The sequence below is a fragment of the Rhea americana genome, unplaced genomic scaffold (assembly GCF_003343005.1).
Source record: "Rhea americana isolate MKP2758 unplaced genomic scaffold, rheAme1 scaffold_32, whole genome shotgun sequence".
Classification (NCBI taxonomy): Eukaryota; Metazoa; Chordata; class Aves; order Rheiformes; family Rheidae; genus Rhea; species Rhea americana.
Window position 1 is genome coordinate 3,965,091 of NW_028186446.1, and position 23,486 is coordinate 3,988,576.

Here is a 23,486-nt window from a genome sequence, read left to right on the forward strand (position 1 = left end):
ATAATCTCTGCACAGCCCTCCACGCACATCTTGGATTAGGAACTCCTAATACTTTCCTTAGCTATTATTTGACCTATAAATATCTAAAAATCACTAGACTCCTTTATTTTTCCTAGGCAAAAGCACTATCATAACCATATTTTGGAGAGACTGATTAKTTTCACAATGAAGTCTCGTATTTCAGAACAGAATTAGTGGTTACGAATCAGAATTGGAAATAGGGGATTCCTGCAGTTTACATTCAGTAATATCAATTCCCCCAAMATCTCAGCTTATCACTTTCAACTGTCCACAGTGGTCTTGAATCACACAACTAAGGATCACATATTGTACTAAGAGTACAACTACAAATGACRCTGCCAGATGCTAAATCGTCTTAGAAATCTGAGTGACTTTGTAACTTACATTGTCACACTTTGYTTCAAAATCTTGAGTTTTGTGAATKGAGTACTGCTGAATACTCAAAYGTATGTCAAACAAACACTCAGAGGTAACACTGGAAACACAAAATAAATGTATTTACCTACAAACTCTTTTGAAATTAACAGTATTTTTCACTATGGGATTGTAAAGTAGTATAGGAACTGTAGCTTGTTGAAATGRTATGTAACACAACAAACTCATGGTATAATAATAATCAGTGCACTTTCAGTATCTACTAACAACCTGAATTTCAAAATGTAAAACCATAATTGCAATGTTTCTAGAAAGCCTGGAAAAGAATTAAGCATTTCAGTAAGACTTCATTTGAACTGACAGAAAGACAAAAATAAAAATGTTAGACTAACATGTCCTTACCCCTCTTTCATGTCATTAATAGGAAGTGGAACTCTCCCTCCCCTGTCTAGTGCCGAAGTAATGTTTATAGCATTCAAGCGCTCTGGCTGCCATACGTTTTTCACCGCTCCAAGAAAGTCTCCAAGAACCTCACTTGCTAACATTTCTTCTACATTCATATTCCTTATGAAGAACTCCGCTTGATATGGTAAAGGAAAATCTAGTTGCAAAGAAGAAAGAGTTTTGCCTTTAATGAAGGCCTCATAACAAAGTATTTAAATTAACAATTAATTCAATACCACCTTAGGATTGATATCCCTTTCCAAAAACCTTTTTATTTGAATTAACTCACTTTGAACCTAATCTGATCATGTTTGTTTAATTAAACATTGTTAGTACCATTAGTTATTACCTAAGCTGAAAGCCATTGGCAATTTATGAAGCAACTGGCAGATGAGGAAGGGAACTGGAGAATGAGAWTCTCAGCTGGTTTAATCTTCATTAAACAGATAAAATTACATTCATGCTTATCTTGGGTCAAAACTGTGACCTGTAGTGACAACAGATTCCAACTCGCAATGATCCAGACACTGATCTGAGAGACTGCAATGATGAAAATTCAAAACGTTGCAATTTCATGTTGAACCTGAAGATGACAACACACTCCCCTGAAAAGTTCACATTATCTTCCTAAATTAMTTACTTACTTGATCATGTAAATCCAACATTCAGAAATTGTCCCCATTGAAAAACAGAATAGTGCGCTCCATTTTGAGATATATCAATGCTCTGGTGTTCTTAAGCTGCCAGACCACTTTCAGATATGAACTATGAGTTATTAGCTATCTGAGAAACAACTTTCAAAATTAAGTGCAACTGATAGACTACTTGATCTAATACCCTACAGCGAGGCAGTGTAAGGATAGCTGTTTTGTGGCATGTCTACACAGGAATCAAGGTCTGGCCGTGATGTTTGTAGTCCTTCAGGAAGCTAGCAGTAAAGCTGCCGCAGCACAGACTTCACTGCATGAGGTTGTCAGCTGGTTTTCATAGCTCAGAGAGGCCCTCGCGACTACATCACAGGTACTACTGTCGCCCACTCGGGCTAGCCAGCTAATTWGGATATGCTACCGCCTCTGCAGCATGCAATGTAACAGTTTGTTGCCAGCGAAAGACTGATTCCCTTCTCTTTCTGACCCTGTACTAGCCCCACTATTTGTTTTACTCTTCACTGAGCTGATTTAACTCACTAAAATAGCAGAGAACTTTTCACTTTATTGCTGAGGTGGTTTTCGATGCTTTATTGAATAAACTTGGCTCACTGACAGGTATAATGAGCACCACAGCGAACAAAAGAATAGAAAGAAATACAAAGGTATGAAATTATACCTATGCCATACCGTTACCTCAAACATAAAATAATGTACTCTCAATTAAGAGGAAATAGTATATATTTAGTTCCAGCTGTATACTGTAATGTTATCAAGAGAAGTAATTTTAAGGAAACAAACTATTCAGATTTATTTTTTAAAGGAAACCTCCATGGAAGTCATAACCTGTTTTCTAAATCTGCCCATGATGTGGAATGATGATTACAAACTTAGCTTCATAATGTAACTTAGCAAAACACGCATTGCCTCCCAGGCTTATCATGGGGAAGGAAAATTTTCTCTTTTGGTGATCTATCAGATACTGTCTTCTGTGCATTGTAGGAATATAGCAAAAAAATCACAGCTTAAACCTGAAGGCTCCGAGTACTTTATTTCTGTTTAATTAATAAAGACATGCTTCCAATATTATGCAATGCATAATACCACTACATTTTATGTAGTTACCTGTATGTGTAAAATGAAGCATGTATTTACATCCATTGCTAGACGGAGGCCAAAATATTCTCCCATCAAAAAACTGGCCATTAGCAAGATTTTTAAAAGAGAGTTATAAGTGCTTGTTGGTAACTATTTTTCCCCAGTGGGACATATGCCTTGCAGATAGAAGCACARCATTTAAGATTTATACAGTATGTTATATATATGATCGGGAGACAACCAGAAATTAGTGAAAAAAATATTTCTACCAAAAGAAATATCATTTTATGCAACCTTTTTGCCTCATAGTTTTATATATTTCAATAATTTTTAAAGGTTCATTTAAGTAAATCAAAATATTTTGTCTCTTCTTCATGACTCTTGCAAATTATTTTAAAAATCAGAAAATGAATATTTCAAATGTAATTTTGAAAAATACTGTTTCAAAAAAAAAAAAAAAAACCCAGACTATTTTTTCCCAGACTTAACCTGGGGCTTTATCAGATCCGATGAATAGTTTCAGTTGAAAAAAATGTTGACACATTGTCCAGAAGCCACCATATCTGCTAATATTATATGAATATTGCAAAAGTAGAAAATTTGCTATCATAATACTAGAATACAAGGTTTTAACTGCAGCATTCCTGTGGAAAGACTGTAACAAGTAAAATAAATATCTAATAGCAAGTAAAAAACATCAGCCTATTTTAAAGCATTTTGCTAGTAGCCTTCCAATCTTGTATGTATTGTTTGCATACCTACGGAATACCCAGCTGATGCACAGTTTAATTCTTATACTCCTTTCCAATCAATCTTGATTATTATTTATGTCTTCTGATTCAAATCCACTGTATCAAACAATGTCAGTAGCACCATACGTCAGCACCACTGTGGCTCAAGCTTTATGATAATATAAGAGAAATGTAGTATTTGGATAATTTAGTCAGAATTGTTCTTAGCTGTCAAAGAAGTAGTCATTACAAATGGGCTGATACACAGGGCAAGCTGAATCTTTAAGGTCAGTGCTGTCCTGAAGCATTTTATACTATGAAACTCATTCTCTCATTAAGACATTAAAAATGCATATTGGTGCCTTACGATACCATTCCGGAATACCAGCTCTGCTGACGATGACATATTTTGACAGCTCAATTAATTTCAACAGAGCAATATCCACTTATGCTGCTGGGGAATGTGGGCACTGTCTAAATTTTTACAAGTTTTTCACCCTCTACTTGAAAAATCTAATCTCAAATTCACCAACAGATGAAAAACAGTAGCACGTTGTTGCTGAAATCTTTGTCCTTCAATATCAACACTGGATACCCTTCTAAAATGCACTTATAATTATTCTTCGTATAAAGAATATCAAGTAAATCAATCAATATGAAGAAAGACAGAAAAATTCTTTTTGTAAGGTCCATTTGAAAACAGAAATTTTTTGAAAATTATTTCCAAAAAGACAAACATAGACATTTTTATGAATAAGAGATTATAGTGCTATAGCTAAAAACAACAAATTGAATCCAAAAGAGGAAAAACTCTCTTACTTCCCCTTTGGGCCACTATACTTGGCTTGAATACTGGACTACTATTTCACAGTATTTTATATCTTAAAAGAACAGGAGAAAAAGATTTTTTTGCTTATACAGTTCAAAAAAAACAAGTTCTTTCTGTACATACCTTCTGCTGACATTATATTAATGATCAAATTATGTCTTGCTGTCTCAAAAGTACGCCTGTTATATGCAGTGATCTAGAATGAAAAAGACATGAYAGCAAAAGAATGCAAATATAAAAATCAAGTCTATGAAACATTAAAATAATGAAAATTGATAAATTAAAAATATTTTGACTTTTAGTGTTTTGCCTCCTTTTTTGAAGTGTATCAATTCATTAATATAACATTTGAAAAATAAAACATATGTATTCGATACTACCTTCAAGTCAGGATACTGGATTTTTATCTACCAGTCTATACCCAAATATAGGTATGTACAGAATATCTGTAGTATGTTTTGATCCAGACACAAGTGTTCTGTGATACATGCATATCCTTTTTTCTTATCTTTGATTTAGAAACACCGTTAGCAGAGATGTATTTCTCCACTCCCCCTCCTGTCCTCCAGCCCCTCATTCCAAGGCTACAAGCTCTACATTCATTGATAGCTCCTGGGGAACTAAACTAGAGATATTTAAAGGAAAGATTATTGGGTTCCCAGAAATCATCATCTTTAGGACAGGGATTTAAATTTAGTTCTAGCCACAGTCAAGTCATACTCCACAAATGGATTCATAAGCTTTACTCTAACACAAGTAGTTTTAAACAAAACCCTGGAATCTGTAACTGTATGAAACAGATGTAGCATTCATGCCTCTTGTTTTGGGAAATTTATGCTACTGTTGGTGAAATTATGCAAGGATGCACATGTACGGAAGGCCTGGCATGATCACAACTGTCAAATACTGAGTGGTTACTGCATGACTATACTCAGAAGTTGTATTATGATTACATGCTCATTCATAAAAATATGCAATGAGGTTGGTTATCAGTACTGTAACTTATTTAATTCCTAAAAGGTGATAAATGTTTCACAAAATAAATAAAACTACACTACCTTTCTCCCTGAGTTTACAATTTAGTTCACTCACAGAAGACAGGCAAAGCAGCAGCTATAGTGACAGAACTATGTTGCTTCTCAGTAAATAGTGTTGTGAAGTATTGCAGGCATATTTAAGTGTAGGGAGAAAAGCTCACATGACACAACTACATGCCCTATGTCATGTAACAGTTTCATTAAAAAAGTAATAGAAAATCAGTTCCTGAGATTTTTCAAACCCTTGTTTCTGTTAACTTTTCAGAGAGCTGGTTCTAACAGTAACTTAAACATCAGTATTTAGAAAGCCTAATTCTCTTCGTTGTTCAAGATCTATACAGGAACATGCTAGTACCCATTTTGAGTTCAACATTAGGAGTTGCTAGTTTGGACCCTACACCTGCACGGAGTAAGAGTGACAATGGTGGAGGCTGTCTCTGTATAGAATGAATTGTATTTACCTGCCTTCAAAGGAGCTTGTGCTCCTACCCAGCAGTAGAGTTACCCACTCTACTGCTAGGCTACCCATAATGTGAAGCCCTTCACATCATGAGCTCTCTTCAGCTAATTCACYGGTCCATGACATCAACACAGACATCAGGACAGAGTGAAAGTTAGATTCAGGCCAAGAATGTATGATCATTCCTTTCACAYAGCACTTGGACGTGGATCACATGCAATTTTTCTTCCTTTCATACTATGGAATTAATCAAAAACCACATCTCAGAGCAAGTTTGCAATAAATTAATTTGTACACTAGGCAAGATTTACTTCAAACATAGGCTTGGGCTCACTCTTAGAATGGAGGTCTAGGTCCAGGTCCTAGACTCTCGAACCATATGCCATTTAATAAAAGGCAATTTTAAATATTTCCTCTGCAAAAAGCTAAGCAGTCTGCAAGCACTTCTGTACTTCATTAATTTTACACAGGTGATTAGTCCTGCTGAAATAAAACAACGAATCATGTACATAAAACTATGCATGGGTGAAATTATCTAAAGGAAAACGTAATATTTAAAGATGTCATTCTTGAGGAAGACCAGCTATATCAAATACAATTTAAAGAAAGAAAAAAATTCATAAAGAGTTTAAGACAAAAACACTGCTGTTGAAGCAAAATGGTTTGAGCAAATTGATTACTAGACTTTCCTCAACACTGAACTAGAGAGTGTCTGATTCAGTCTTCTATGATATGCATGACAGGAAATATAGCCCTTATTCCCTTTCAATTGCTATTACTGAATAATTGGTGCTTTCAAACATTTGGATAGCTAATTGTCAAAAACAGTGTTTTCTGTCAGTATTAATATAAGAATAGAATATACAAAAGTGCTAATTAAAATAAAATCTATCAATAAACATGAGAAATACAACAGAGAGTATTTGACAAAAAGACATTTAAATAAAAGCAGTATTTTAAAAAAACTGTTTATTTTCCAGCACAGTAATAAACCAGTCCATTTTTAGGGTAGAATTTTACAAAGTTCAGAATTCAGATACTCATCAAGTACAGTTGTTCACAAAGGCTTTTTTGCTCTATATTTTGAATAAGTTATTAATATATTCATCATTCACTGAAATGAAATGTCTCCTAGAAAGAGTAAAGGCAAGAATCTAAAGATATTGCATCTAGATATATTAAGCTAAACTGGTTATTTTTATTTACTAGTTCAAGCCTTAAATAATAACATATGAAACATGATAACTTCGCTTCCTCTCAGAAGATGGTAGTTTAGAGAAAAAGGTAATGTCACAAATTCCTGCCTCAAAATCTTAGCATTGTAATCAATTTCTGAAAATAAGAGACAATTCTTGTTGGCAATTCTAAGTCTTATATTCTAATAGAAATCTTTTTGAAATTTTGAAAGAAAATACCTCAATGATGGTTGGTTTGCCCACATTTTCTGTAGTTGGCGAACCATATAACACTCCRTCACTGTATGGTGTCCTTTGTATGTAGCGTAGCCATCCAGGTCTGTCAGGGTAACCCATTAAGTTGGTATTAAATGTTATAGGATCATTACTTATTTCACCTAGATAAGATAAATAATATTAGAATATTTACAAGAAAATGCTACACACTTTGATTTTGATGTTTCTGTTACATAATCTTATTCTGACTTCCAGTTTTGTCCTTTAAACATTTCCAAGGTATGTGTGTGTGTGGGGGGGAGAATTGCTAATCATTACAATATGAGAAGCATGTGAAAACTTACTCAGCACTTGTAAATATTACAAAATTTGTACATGAAATATGTAACCAACTACAGAGGGGAATGTGCTTGTACTTCCTGGATTCCTGGCTAACTATTAGTACTTGCAATCATTAACAGCTGGGTCTGACTTTTAGAGCTCAGTTCCATCTAGAACTGAACCACCAAACCCCCTTACTGACAAAAGCACAAGAGCCTCGGTCCTTTAAAGGACTCCAAATAAAGGGGTTTGAGTGTGTTTTTGTTTTTTTTGCCATGGCTCTAGGGACCCAATCTACCAGAGAGGGCTAATAGTGAAGAATGTAATCATCAGCACCTGAATGCTTCTGGTCTCATCAAGATACACTGATCTTCAGTACAGCCAGCCTGGTAGTAGCTCTGCTTTARAGAATAACTAATTCAAAAAAGTATCAAACATTCCTGCAGAATGGATCCACTGATGGGTATAAATACAGTGGTCCAGATGCAACCTCTAAGAGCCCTAAAATCAAAAAAGCACGACAGGTCTTGTTCCTAGCAAAAAAGTCAAATTTGACTTCTGCTTATTTAGCTTTCATAGCTGAAGCCAGTTGCTCCTAAACACCAGGAGGCCATCGCTCTTGAAGAGTGAGCACCTTGCAGCTGAGGTCCCAGCCTCAGGCAGACATCCCTGCAGCGTGCTCCTGGGACTGAGCTTTCAAACGGCAGCAGCAGCAATCTGAGGAGCAGCGACAAAGGAAGGCGACTGGCAGGCTGGCGCAGAATGGACAAACTAARCCAATGAAGACAGAGATGTTGTCATCTTCTCCAGAAAGGACCAGTTTCAAACAGCCCAAGAACTGCTGCCAAATAACTAGTTTTCAATTGTGCRCTTTCACATCTGGCTATGGATAGAGGGGACAAGGACTGAAGAAACAGTGTCCCCATACTAAGCCAGCAACAAAGTGTAAYGCAGCTTTTCTCAAAATTTTCTTAGGACAACACAGTAATCCATGGTTTTCATAAAYTTCCCAACATCACAAATTAATTTGGGGAAAAAAAAAATCTGAAAACCACTAGAGACACTTTGCCTTTCAAAAGAAGCCATGACAATTACCTATCAGAGAACATTTTTCAAACAACAGGTTAAAAATAAAAGGACTATGCAAATATTGYAATTTTTAGTTTCACAGCCAATTTCAGATAAGATCACAATATGTCTATGGGTACAGCAATTGCAGTAGTATCTGGAATCAAAGTTTGAATCAGATTCATACTGCACCAGAATTACATGAATGTGGAGTCAGGCTGGGGCTGCAGTGATTTAAAAAGAAATCTGTAATTAGGAAAACTTTCTGGTTCCTTCCTTCTGTGAACCAAAACTGAGAACAAGGTGGGACAGACCTTGTCCTCAGTGTATTAATTGTAGCTCTGCCAGTCACTGTTACATAGAACAAAGACCCAGGTACAAGGGTAAGTTAAAATACCCATTTTTCAAAGAGAGGTGCTCATGACAACACTTAACTGACACTAACAGAAGCTTATTTTTTCTTTAAATGAATTTTGAAAATGGTACTCTCAAATCAGTTTGAAAGCTTATAACAGTACTTTTTGATTATGCATGCACTATACACGTATTACAATTTTTCCCTAAAAGCTTTTCAGTGTTGACAGGTAGAGGGGGCAAATGTTCTCTCCTTCCTCCTTATCTTGTTTACACATAATTTAACTTTCCAGTGATCAACCCTTTTGGCTTTTACATTAGTTGCAAGTCAAAATACAATACTTAGGAAATCATAGCTCTTTCTCTGAAAATAGACTGCTTAACAGTTACTAAATATAGAAAAAAGACTGAATCCAAAGGAGCTGTTGTTTTCACTGAAAGAAAACATCATCATGTATTCTCGTATCTAATTTTCTATTTTGTCTCAAATTTACTTATGCTTTCAAAGTGCTCCTTCATATATACTGATATATTCTTTGCCTGAAATTGAAATATTGCTCTAATAAGGGGCATTTTTAACAGAATATTACATAACAATCTTTTTCTAACGTTACAGTTAAACTTTCACAATTTCAGATTTAATTAGAAAGTGAAGAAAAGATACATTTTCTGATCTCAAACATACAGTATGCATTACTATGCATTCCCAAATTATAAGTAAATTCTTCAGAATACACAATTATATGTATCTTTTTAAAAATTATGATTACAAATCAGAAAATTTTAAATTGTAGAATCATCTGTTTTATCTGAAGACATTTTGATACAAACTAAAACCTGCTCTTTGCACATTATATGCTGCACTGCGAAGTATTCTAAATATACTTGAATTTTTTTATGCATTTTATTTCAATATTTTTATATAATATGGAAAGTCTTAGCATCCCATACCAGGCTTTGGGTAAGGAGGAAACTCCCCCTTAAAGTACTCTCTCTCCAAAACATGAACAAAAAGAACTCCAGCAGAAGGGTATACATTCCGATCAGAGTGCACCTTAGACAGAATCGTGTACACTGAAAAGCAGAAGGAAAGATAAGAGATAGAAAAAGGCAAAAATGAGACATGCTCTAGATAATACAGCATGCATTTCAATGGCAATGTTGGTATCTGGGAAAAGGAAAGCAACAAATATTAGATACCTGTTAATAAGTTTTTTTAAAAAGGTTGCACGGATTTAAGAACAGAATGCAGAGCACATCCTTTCTTTGACTGTTAGGGTCCCTTCTAATATTTCAATATACAAAACAGGCAACTTTAGAATTTCAGAAATTGTACAAGCTAGCTATTTTTATTGCAATAAAAAAATGAGCAAGTCAATTGTATTTTTATAGCTGGTTTATTTGCATTGTTACATATACAATGAAAATATAGTAACCGAATGATACAGTCAAACTTTCTTGATATTTAATCTATRTATTTATAGATATTTAAACTAAGGAACATGAGGAATACAGAAAAATCTTACTAATGGTACTGATTCCTCACTAAATGGAAATGGCAGACTTTTCACTACTAGCACAGAGGACAAAGCAATGCAATACATATTTTTATTTCGTATTTATGAAAATACCTTACAGAACTGTCAAGAGCATGCTGATTATACACTTTCAATTTCAAAAATAGCTAAGTATTTATACGAGTTCTTAAAGCTAGTTTTTTTAGAACAGCGGGCTCACATACATCCTACATCCATGAGGTTTAAAATTTTAGAGCACTCATTACTGAAGATGTTGCGGATGTGTTGAAACAGGATACACAAAAGGACATGAGCAATTATAGGGCAGTCAGGTGACACTAACCCCAAACCAAAAATTGAAGCCACTGATACAGGACTCCAAAATTAAAAACCTAAAGGAAAACTTAATTCAGAACAAGCAGCACATTTAAAAGCAATATGCTATTTTCATGCAATTACAAATGCAGTTGATAAGTGTATACCTTATTTAGGTATAACAMATTTTACATAATATTACATACACATTTTAACAAATTAGAATAACACAAAAACCATTTTGACACATTAAATGGATAAGAAAGTGCTTTACAGAGAGGTTTTAAATTGTAAGTATAAATGGAGACTACTGATCTGATAGGGGTGTCTCATGAAGTCTCACAGGACTGATTCTTGGTCATAATGCTATTCCATATTACTATTCAATTTTTTTTAATCAATGACTTGAAAGAATCAATAATTGCTGATAAAGTTTGTAAATGAATTGAAGATTAGACAAATGACAAATACAGCTAACTCACAGATGCAGAGATACAGAGCTATCTGCTCGCAAAGCCAAAAGGTACTTTAAGAGCAGCCACGTCTCAAGACGGTCGAGGCCATACACCTCGGGCAACACCGACACGCGGAACAGGGTCTCAAAAAGAGCCTCAGAAAGAGCCTCTCGCGGCACTAGAACAGGCTCAGGGCAACAAACTCGCTGCTCGTTGCAGGTAGAAATGCTAATTTCAACACTTGGATGGATAAGGAAGATACATTCGAAACGTGGATCAAGTATATCACCCTGCTATAATTTCTTTTCAAACTTTTCATTATACCAGCGTTACTGTTTGAGATCTGCTTAAAAAGACGGGCTAATTAGGCATTAACCCCAGACATTCCATCCCCCGTGCCACGCACTCGGGGTGGAATCTGTCCCACCTAATTTTAGATGCCTACAGAAACAACATCCACAACTGAATTAGTCAGGCTCCTTTTATAGTCAGTGGAGAGAAACAGACGCTTCTAAGGGTTGATTAATTTGATTTCTCCTGTAAAATGAGATGAATCATGTCCTAGATTCCACTGGCTACACTGACCAGATCTCCACAGGCGGTACAGGCAGCCCAGCTGAGGCGCACACATCTGCACGTTCAGCTACAGARATCCCACTGCCTCAGCCTGGTCTTCTAGGATTAACAGTCTCAAATTCTCAATATGCCCTTGATCAAATTCCACAGCAGGAAAACTTCCCCAAAACATCAGTGCCTCAGTGAAATAATATTTTTTAAGACACATACACGATTGATATTCTTCCATCAGAATTTATTTGAACTAAAAGGAAAATGAAGTTAGTTCTTACCTCTCATGCTAGACACCTAGCACTATTTGTAACGGTAAAAATATCCTGTCATCAATCATATTAATGATCATTTGCTAATCTATGTAATGATCCGCTTATGAGAGCTGCTGTTTCCCTATTTTGAAAGTGCTTTTGATATGGTACTGAACAGTATGATAATTTTCTCTTTAAGAACAAATCAAAATGGATCTTGATATTTAAATAMAATTTATTACAATTATTTGTGGTTAATAAACCGGTTAATTTTAATTATGTAGACTTAATTTAACTATAATAACTTACAGCTATGCAATTTATATAACTAAAATTATTAAGTTAATGACCCAAAAAAGTTTTGTATTTGCTTTTGTGAATGAGCTATAAATACAGCAAGAAACCAATTATTTTCTTTAAAAATACTTTCAAGAAAAGCTGAAAAAGTAATTTATAACATTAATAGGATTATTCAGAGAGCAGAAAATCTGAGAAAAATAAAGAGTGGCTGGGTGAAGATGCATCAAATAACTTAAATATATATATATATATATATATATATATATATTCCTATTCCTGATGCTGTGATTCTACAATGAGGATCAAGTGAAAAAGTAATATATATTTTCTCCATAAACATTATTTTTGAAGGAAAAAAGGATAATAGAATCAGCCACTACTGAAAGAAAAACTATTCTATAACCCACATATTTATCACGTCTTTTAGAGGAAATCTACTGGAAACTAATTGCATATGCCTAGTAATAAGACATATTCTGCAGGTGATGTAAGYATACTAATAAGGACTTCAGGCAGATATAAGGCAGTGATATAAGTTTAAGATATAAGTTTAAAAATGCCTCTCAGAAGAGGAGGGAGGGAAAACCCACAACCCTATTTTATTCTGTGACAATAAATACATTGTAATGACACGAATCTGGACATTAAGAATTGGAAAGTTCTCCTCCTTTGTCAGAGAAGCTTCTTTTTCCCCAATGGGGCTCCTTCAAAATTTGAAGGAAATGATGAGTCTTCAGCCCACTACAGCAATCATTGCTTTTCAAGAATGAAATTATAAATGAAATGCTATTTTCTTCAGGCTTTTAAAGCCCACAATAATTTTCATAAGATTGCCTGAGACTGGAGATGAATGTTTAATCATCTTAAGTGAYCAAGGGATTAAATTGAATACACTTATCAACCTCTAGATATCAATCTAATAAGGAAGACTGCCAGTGCAAACTGTCTGGGCAATTTCCATGTGTAGATAAAATCTTGGGGACCTGTGAGAGGATTCTGCCCAACTAACCATAGGAAATTTCTTCATTAATGGTCATACGTAGGACCACAACAGAACCAAACTACAAAATCACAATATTGGCTATCTTGACAACACTGTTTTTCTTTCTTGTTTTTAGATCCCTTGGAGGATTCTCTACAGACCCCAAGAACTACTTGTGCAAAAAAAGTTAGAAATTCTGGAAAATTGGGAAAGAAATASACAGACTGGGAACTGAAGGTTGGGAAACACACATCACTCCTCCTGAATCATGTTGAGAAACTGCCCTAGCTGCACCTCTTATAACCTTCACCAYAAGCACAGCAAAGAAATCAGCTTGGATTTTTTTCAGTGTCTAGCCCAGAGACTGTAAACAGCCACATGTTAGGGCTCATTTATCAGATAAAGACAATCCCAGTCTCTAGAAACTTCAGAAGATTTCCTATGTCGATTGGAACCTTGTATGTGGATGGTCTTCAGAAAAAATCCACTTGGAAATTTTCTCTGAGTATTTCAATGGGATCTTTCTCCATTAATTTTTATCAGAGGAAGCACAATCCCAGAAATAACTTGAGTTGGCAGCCCATGCTTACCACTTAGTATATAACAGCTACAATATTCTATCTGTACTTTCAGACATGACAATAAGAGTCTTTTGCATATGTACATAGAACAATTTTTTAAAATTGTTATAGACAAGTTACTGTATTAAGCAAACTGCAGAGGTATTTCCAAGCAACCAGCAGTGATAAGAAAATGAGCAATATTAGGTTGTACACACAGCCATTATTTCAAGCAAAGGTATAGCTGCAATAGAAAAAGTTGGGGAAAACTCAAAGACACACAGGTCTTGAATGTTTAAAGACTGAAAAAATGCAGTTTTTTGAAATTACTTACCTTTAAATATCACCTTATTCCTAAAACAAGGACATGACTGAAAAAGCAAGAGTAATATTAAAAGCAGATTTGACTGAACCAACATGGGATTTAAATTTACAACCTAAACTCACCATTCTTCTCAACAGCCTTTATTCTGCTGATAATATAACTGTTGGCTTGCTTAGTCTTCCAGTTAACTGTTCCATTTATGCCATCAGCAGAGCTTAACAAAAAAGCTTTTCAAAATAAAACAAATGCAAAAAAAAAATTAGTCAAATCAACAGACTTCCACAAATCCAGTGTCAGATGGAATCAGATGCCTTCTAAACAAGGGTTGGTTTTCAGGTTTTTTTCTCCAGAGTTCAGGAACCTCAGTTTAAAAAAATGATGGTATTTGATGTGAATATATAAACACATAATAATCTTTCTGATAGTTACCTTTTTGACACTTATTTTCCAATAAGCTAMGCTTACACTGAACATTCAAACATCTCCAAATGCTTCTGCTGATATATAATTACACTGGTAAGAAGCACGATGAAGAACATTCTCTGATGAACATATTTGCATGGGCAAAATCTCATATACAGGCAAGGACATACCTAAAGTTACTTTTACTAGCATAACTTATTTTGGCCAAAGTAAGGAACTTAATATTGCCAAGCGCACAATTCTGCTTGTATAAAAATGCAGATACATGAGGCTGAGCATCTTGCCTTACAGATGTTCCTTTTTTTTTTTTTTTTTTTTTAGAAAAAAAAAAGTTAAACCATTGGTTGTTTTCATTCCATTTAACCAGATTCAGCTGGTTTGGGCTGTGTTCTACACAGCTGAAGGCACTGAACATTTTAAAAGTGGTGAGGAGCAAGTGAGTACAGAAGATTCTGAAAGCAGCTTTTATGCAAACAAAAAAAAGGCTTATTTCCATCAGTAGCAGATCTGCCTGAGGAAGTTCCCCCTTCACCTCCCCCTTTTTGTTCTTTCATTCCCTTTCTTCTGTAAAGAAGGGCATACCAGCCATATGTCAAATAAAAAAAAAAAACGGGAGAAGTAATTGCAGTAAGTGGCTAAGAAGGGAGAGTGGGCATAATCATTAGCCTTCTTTTAATAAAGTTTGGGAGTAAGGAGAATTCATGTCAAACCCAAGCTAAGAGATGTTATCTTACCTTCCTTGTAAAAGTAGCAACAAGTACAGCTACTAATAAACAGAACTTGCATTCCAGATGTTCCATTTTGCAGGAAGAAATGAAAYTTGTTGGCAAATACACATTCAAAATATACAAGTATCATTTATGATGGAAGCTTAAGTATCTGCAGAAACTTCTGCTAGATTGTTTCCACTAGCCAGATCTACATTACCAGATAAGGCATCCTCTGGACAGAACTTAGAAAGCCCAAAAGATGTGGCTTCAGCAGTAGGTATTATATGTAAATACTCAATGAGTGCATACATATGAGACAATTGTTAATGATAGTTATGGTTGGTTTTGTGATTACTTCTGTTTGAAAAATTTAACAAAAACATCTAAATTTTAACTGTGGAAGAAATGTTAAAAAAGAAAAAATGAAATGAAATCACCACAGCAGTACAATAAGGTTTATGAAGTGTGAAYTTCTGTTAAGTCTCTAAATTTTCAATATATGCAAAGGACCTGATTTAGCAAAAAGGTATTCTCATTCACTGTTTTGCATCTGTCTTGCATGATGGACACCTTTCTACCTGCTGAATTTACCTACACTGAAAGTCTTAATATAACAGTGTCCTGTAGAATATACAACTCAGTACTGCACACGATCTTTAGCGTAAGTTTTCAATAATTCTTGGAATACTAGGGAAATTACAAAGTTGTTCCARTATTTCAACATGATGAGCTACATAATTAGAGGCTTGTCAGTCACAAACCAATCCCAAGCAAAACAACGTAACAATTAATACAAGACTTCATTAAAGCAGAATTAAATTAAGAGCAATATTACACTTAGAACAAACAAGGGTTTAATGCCTCTTTTCAAATTTTTGACATTTTTGGTGAGACCACAAYTTTGATAAAGATTGTAATACTGATAAGTCACATTTAGATACACAGTATGTCATCAAGCACTTTGAGAAACTGGATAGATAYAAAATTGTTTTAGAATATTTAAATGGAATAAAAAAGTTAAAAGGACTTGTTCTAAGACGCATTTTTTAAATGTAAACCATCAGCAAATATCTTTGATTTGGATTCACAAGTTCTGCAAGTTTTAGCTGTGGAGTTTAAACAGGTTACTGCCCATCTCTCTACCCTATGTTGCAGGTCACATGGGAACTGAAAGGGCAACCAGTTTATCTGTTATACAGGTGCCAGAGCTTATAATGTGATGTTCTAATATAAATACGTATCATTRCCTATTTGATTTTAAATGAGAGGCTGTGAAATCAAACAATTCAGGAACATAAGGCCCATTCAATGGCTTTCACCACAGGAATGGCAGTCTGTGGTGTCAGACCACAGTAAGAGAATAGGGCTACTGAATAGTTAATGTTGTATCAGATTTCTAGCAGGTCTCACAARGTTCAGCTCTTGGCCTTATGCAATCTGACTTTTTATTTTTTTWTATATATATAGTGACCTGGAAATATAATATATACTAACAACATCTGTAGGTAAAAACAAAGGCTGGGAGACTGATAAATAATGGAGACAACAAGTCACTAACACAGAACAGCCTGAGTTGGTTTGGTAAATTGAACATGATCAGTGATGTGCACTTCAATAGAGTAAAATGCAAATGCATATCCAGGAACAAAGAATACATGTCATGCTTGCATTACAGAGCACGTAATTCAGGGACACCAAACTTTGATAAAAGACTAGGGACATATGGCAGATAATAATYGGTTGAACAGAAGCTTTCAGTTGAATGCTGTGGTTAGAATGGCTAATATGTAAACAGGAACATCAAGAAGGAGCAGGGAGACTACTTTTATATTTGACACACATATGATCACTTTTCAAATGCTGTGTCTAGTTTTTACATAGAGCCTTTCAGAAGGATGTTGACAATGTGAAGAAAGCTCAGAGAAGATTCATGAATATGATTAAAGGATGACAAAAGAGGCCTTATACTAAAGAATGCTTGAGTTCAAGCTACTTATTTTATCAAAGAGAAAGTCAAGAGATAATTAGATCAGCCTTGTACTCACACTGAGAAAAAGAGTTAGTAAGTGTCAGGCTCTTACATTTGTTACACATTCTCAGTTGCTGGAGAACCCACCAGTGCTTACGAGAGCAGAAACAACTCACAGTTCTACGCCTGCAATTTAAGTGTGCATAGGAGAAGCCCCTCTACAGTGCCCTTTTTCTTCTTTGCACATGTTTTATGTGAATGTTTTAAATATTGACATTTAACAGCATTCAGAGATGATATCCATAACAAATTCTGTCCACCTCACAGTCCAAAAAGGACCTAACAATCRGGGACCAACCCTACCATTCCCTTATTGCACTTTAACATCCTAACACTATTCTGCAGCTTTTGTCACCCTCCTTCTTGCTTCTTTAAACTAGGACCATGCTCCAAAAAAAAGTCCTCCCTTTCTACTACTGCAATCTGCCTCAGAGTTTTTCTTCATCCTGAGCCAGCAGTACAGATGCAAACACTGCACTGCTTTTTGACCTGCTGCCGAGACCTGCAACGCTGAAGGAACAGCCAGAAACTGATACCAACAAATTACTACAGAACACCAAGAGGCAACTGCCTGCATCAAGGTGCTTAGCCCACACCTCAGATAAGAGCTTGCATTTATTGAGGACCCACTGATGTCTGCACAGAGATACTTGTCTTGTTGGTCACATATGCATCTTCCACTGGCAGAGGTAGTTGTACCACAACCTTCCCTCTTTCTTACTGTCAAATATGCAGTATCTAACTGTAAGTAACCAATCATTGTAGCAATTTACTATGAATTAAAGTGGATTCTTTGTCAATAGAAATTCATACTGCAATTGGGTATTTTCTAAAAGATAAGCATCTCTTCAACCACAGYTGTTACATAAGAAATAAGAATTAATTTATGTTAGTTCTACATTGTGGATTACTCAGAAGGTCAGGCTAAATTATGACTATGGTCCCTCTGCACTCAATTTATTAATAACTATATAAAAGTTCAAGTCAAAACCAGAAACGTTTCTAAGTTCCATAACTATTCATCTTTGTTCAATGGGTAACAATTACCTATCTGTTTCTATGACATTCATTTATTATTATAACCTCTGGATATTTCTCCAAGATTATTCAAGAAAAGTAGCTGGAAGAGGAGTTTTGTTAGTCTTCTGAACTCACTGTGAAACTTAGCATTTGCATTCTGGAAAATGCTGTAAATTAAATCCTAAAGGAAATCAAAATCCTCATGTTTTATAAACAGCAACATTCACTACCATAGCCACCACCATCCTCCCTCCTACTGCAGGGCTGATAAAGGAACCAAATTTGGTTGTTTTCTATGCCTTCATGGAAAAGCTAATGTTGCTAGTTCTTGCAATGCAGTCTGGAGCCCACAGCGTAACCAAASGAATGGCCACATCACACTGAACCTGCTATTCCATGGTTACCTTTACCATCATCTCTTGATACGAATTTTAGAGTACCCCTGTAATTATTTTCAGAATTTTTGAGGTGGCAATGGATTTAAAAAACTAAAATTCWGACAGCTGTGCATTTCAAGACACTGAGATTTCTGTCTGATGACTGGCTTAGTTTTTCTAATATTCTCATCTCCATGGCTTGGACTACCACTAAAAAATAATCTACTAAAGAAACACTTTARATGTTTGTATTGCAGTTATAACAACATTTAGAGACAGTCTCCACTACTTAGCTGGGAGGAAACTGCATTTCTCAGGTACAGAGGTTAAAAAAAAAACCAAACAAACAAACAAAAAAACCCTCCATTTACCTCAAATCTAGCTAATGTGACAATAATTAAACTTCTTGAAGAAACTGTTTGTACATGCTTAATTTTATTTCTAACTAAATAATATTACATTAAAATAGCCAGAGTCTTAAGAGTAAAATTTGGACATATAATTTATACAAATAACCTTTTCTGGCATTATATAACGAGTGCTATAGCCACACTACTAACAAAACAACATATACTTTCCACCTATGCAACAATTTCTCATTAATTCTAATGCAGCASTACTTACCAGTGAATCCTTCACTCAATTTCTTTGCATTCAAAACACTTATACACAGCAAAAACTAAGAATAGTAGATGAATCTGAAATTCAGATCAAATTAACTGTATAATTAGTTTTTTATCCCAAATACCTGAAGTATTTTCTACTAATAATGACTAAAATAGCTTTAGTAGTATTTTCTATTTTACAGTATGTTGAATTTCAGAATTAAATAGATTACCAGCACTGAATTAAGTCTTCACTATTAATATAGCAATGTTATAGAATATTGCTTTTTTATTGATGATCGAAGCATAAGATTAAGGAACGTTCCTTCTTGAAAGAGTTATATTCTCAAAAACAGAAAAAGAAAATTAATTTAAAACTGATAATAGGAACTCTTCTCTCAATAGAAATATACTGAAAAAAAAATGTATTATCACTTTTTGCTAGGTTTGTGAAAATATGATCTGTTGCTTAAATCAGCCAGCAAAGACCTCAGTTCATCAAAAGGAGAGCAAAATAATTCAACTTACATGATACTATGACACATTATTATTATTTAAATGAAAAAGCATAATCTAGTCAATGTAATATTTAATAGATATTAAACATATTTAATATGTTTCAGTTACTGCTCTGACTTGCTATAAGATTTCTGGTAAAATCACACTACACACTTGTTAATCTGTTCATAAACAGCAAATAACTATATTTCCAGCATGTATGAAGTAATTTAAAATATTCCACATAAAATATTAATATTCTGAAGAACTGCTGAGAATTTCTGGATTTGAGAAGTCCTACATAAATTGCAAAATTATTTTTGCTGAACACAGGTGGAGCTTATGTACCTGTCAGAAGCAGCTGCTGTGTGTAAAAAGAGAAGATAGAGACACTACTTAAGCTAGTCTCTGCTCTCAGTAACTAGGCAGTTGTTTAGTTCACTTATTTCCTTTAAAGCTGGATATCTTTCTTTGAACTTCAGGTAAGGCTATGTATTTTAACTTTATTTTATACTACAGAAAGGGTGTGGTTAAGGGTTTATTTTGTAAAAATTGTCTAAAAGAAAATTAAAGTCTATGCTGTGATAAAGACAAACTTGAAATCTGTTCCATCTAAACATATGAGTAACCTACATCTGATAAAACAAAAACTAAAAGTTTGTAATAAAACCACYCCTAAAATGGGTATGTAAAAGTCAACTTAAAAATCTAATGCTAGGTGAAAAGTTCCCCCAAAYTGGTCTAATATAAGCAAATATAATCAATACCATAACTGCACAAACTGTAAAACTTCATTTTCTCTTGACAGCTACACTTATTGTAATGCTTCAGCAACACAATCATGTAAAAATGCTTCTTAGGCCAAAGCAGCACTTCTTGTAGGTTTTTTTTATTTGTTTGGGGTTTTTTTTCCTTTTTCTCTAAAAAGCAGGTCAACTGATTAGGAGGGAAAATAGTTTCTGTCTTCCAAATTCTTGGTGCTTCTTTCCTATGGTTCCTTCTTCTTCCTAGAAGTAACCTAGGAGTTTCCCCCTCCCCCTTCCTTTAGAGCTCTGCTAAAGAACAAAACCTTGTAGCTCAAACCATAAAGAATATCCTTGCAGCTTCTGCTTGTCTATRCAACAACATTGTCAATTTAACAATATCTATTCCAATGTCCAAAAGCTATACCAAGATATTTCTGGCTAGGTCCAAAACTCCTCTTTCTCAGTTYGATCAGGAAACAATCTATCTTCTGAAGAATGGGTTTTACTTYTATGACTAAGACTCCTGAAGTATCRTCATGACCAAATCTAAAAACACTAATGAGTCAAAACAACCTTTTCCTTATACACTCAAAGTTATGTCCAGAAGATAAATTCCTGCTATAAAGCTGACTTTTTTTTGGTTCTCTGGTTTAAGGATCTCTAAGACTTTTCAATGTAAACTATACCACCTATAAAGAATGTGCTTCTGTAATGAAAAGCACACTAATGGGATGACTATCTTTTCCCTTCTGTAATTATTTATTCAAGCAAGTACTTCCAACTCTGYCCTGACAATAGATCTTATTTACTGATCTTGGTCAGATTAGTGCAAAGATGTGATAAATGCATCTTGACAGAGTCAGATTCAGAGTCCTGTACAAAGAAAATGTTTCTTTGTCCTTATGGCTGCACCCACATTCACCACAGCAAGCCTGCTGAATTAAGTGAACCAGGGCTTTTTTTGGTTGGTTTGTTTTGGAGGGGGGAAGAGGGAATATATTCATCGAACTCTGTTATCTCTGTATGAGTGTTTTTGCCCACAAGTGAAGTTATGAAAAATGCCTAGGCTGTGGAAGGGCAGGACACTGTTTTCTGGCAGTTGTGCAGCTCTACGACAAAATGTGACTGTCATTACAGCTTTTGGAGTGAGAAGTCATGATCTCCTCCTCTGCTCTGACTGCTTTATAGGGAATGGYTGGGTGAGGGGAATGAATTAGTTGCTCTCTTTCTCCCTATTTCTGGGACAAAACAGGGATTCCTGTGCCAATATGAGGCACTGCCAACTAACTTCATAACTGCAAAAATATGAGGCAACAACCACAAAATGGCCACAGCCATTCAAATAAGTCCTCCAAGATCACTTTTCTTTAGAAGAAGAATATGAAGGCAACTTACTGGTCTGCCAGATCTCAGCTTTGGAGTAACTAATATGGTAGAAGCCTTACTAAAGTCAAAAAAAATAACAATTAGTTTATATTAGAAAAGCTTAACTTAAAATGTCACTTCTGACAACAATGTCGAGTCCTATCTTTCCGAGCACTTCTGTAGCACTGGAAGAGATGATAATCAGCTGGTGTTTGAGAGTCTGCCTTCAATTTCAATACTATATTGRCCCCTTAGGAAAGAATGTTGGACTTCTGAAATCACTCTTAAGCCTTTTAAGCTCTTAGTATCTTTAAATCCCTAAACTTATAGTTAATGTTCTGCTGGGGAGGAGGGGTGGCACTTCTGACAATTAACAGACTTCTTCAAAAAGACCTTAAGTATATATTTTATACATCTTAGGTGCAAAAAGTACAAGTCARGGGTGTTTTTTCTGCAGATCAAGTGGAAATACTAATTCCAGTAAAGAACTCAGTTCAGATCAAGATATGATTTTCAATAGATATAAAGAAAACAAGTTTGCTTTGTCTCCTTCCTGAAGGAAAAAAGCGCAAGCRAGCTCCTCAAAGTCAGTCACTCAACTTCTATGAGCTGTCTGGTGGTATATTTCAGTTTAGACCAGGGGTCTACTACAGAATTATCTTAGACTGTTACATAGGTATCACTTAATACTGTTTGTGTTTGCTTCCTGTATCAGCCTCAAACCATGTATTCTTGCTGTTGGAATTTAGGAAATCCAGCTGAACCAAGCCGCAAAAGTCTGTGTTTGAGGTGGAAAAGTTGACACTGGTAAATCTTTAACAGTTCTGCTTTCCTTACTGTGTAGTCTGGAAGGGACTTGAGGGTTAAACTCACAACTCAGCTTTTGGAAGCCTCACTTTAGTTGAGCTTTTCTAGACCTAATCTTAGTTACCATTTAAAGCTAATCCTAAGACTGTCCTAGTTCTTTTTGTGTTGCTATGCCACATTTGGCCTTGAGGGAAGGAGATGGAAGAGGCAGGAAGAGTTTCCACATTAGGAAAACAGCATTTTTTTTTTTCTCTTTTAATCTAATGAACATTAAATTTTTTTTTTTGTACTGAACAACTAATGATGGGGCACTGATTACATCTGTAGTATATTCTATGCTTCATGCTGCTTCTATAGTCGCATCTTATGACAAATACGATAAACACTTAAGAGTTATTCTTTGTGTATTATATGTACTAGTTGAAAAAGAGACCGAGCAGATTGTCAGCTCTTGGATGATAGACCACTGGTCCCTCAAACCAGATAATAACCTAAAGAAATAGATCATGTCAAAAGCAAGAAATCTTTGGGTCATGTGGCTGGGCTGCTGGTAAATATGCTAGTGTGAAGTATTCAACCTGTGGGGACCTCGTGCCTGCAAAACCTCACTGCCTCATGACAGCTATTATTTACACGTATCAGGCAGCAGAATTAAGACTTACTCTGCAGTCTGAACTCTGCCACAGTCAGATTAAGTGCTCGAGCTGGTAAAAATACGTATTTCGAGGAGGGGGCGAAAGGAAGTGCTGCGCTCAGAGTGCACTAGGGCACGAGTAGGAGTCCTGTCAACCCTGAAGGAGGTGGCGGAAAGGAGCAGGCACGCTGCCCTGCGCC

At 35.2% G+C, this 23,486-nt stretch overlaps 1 protein-coding gene across 1 annotated transcript in view; it reads right to left on the reverse strand.

The window, feature by feature from the left end:
- The window catches only part of SGCE (sarcoglycan epsilon), a 41,401-nt gene that overhangs the window by 17,083 nt on the left and 832 nt on the right, over positions 1 to 23,486 (reverse strand). The window contains exons 2-6 of the mRNA XM_085310567.1: positions 14,195 to 14,299; positions 9,749 to 9,871; positions 7,058 to 7,215; positions 4,269 to 4,341; positions 799 to 997 (exon numbers count right to left, since the gene is read on the reverse strand). Of these exons, the coding sequence (XP_085166693.1) occupies positions 799 to 997; positions 4,269 to 4,341; positions 7,058 to 7,215; positions 9,749 to 9,871; positions 14,195 to 14,299 (658 nt within the window). The remainder of the gene's footprint in view (positions 1 to 798; positions 998 to 4,268; positions 4,342 to 7,057; positions 7,216 to 9,748; positions 9,872 to 14,194; positions 14,300 to 23,486) is intronic.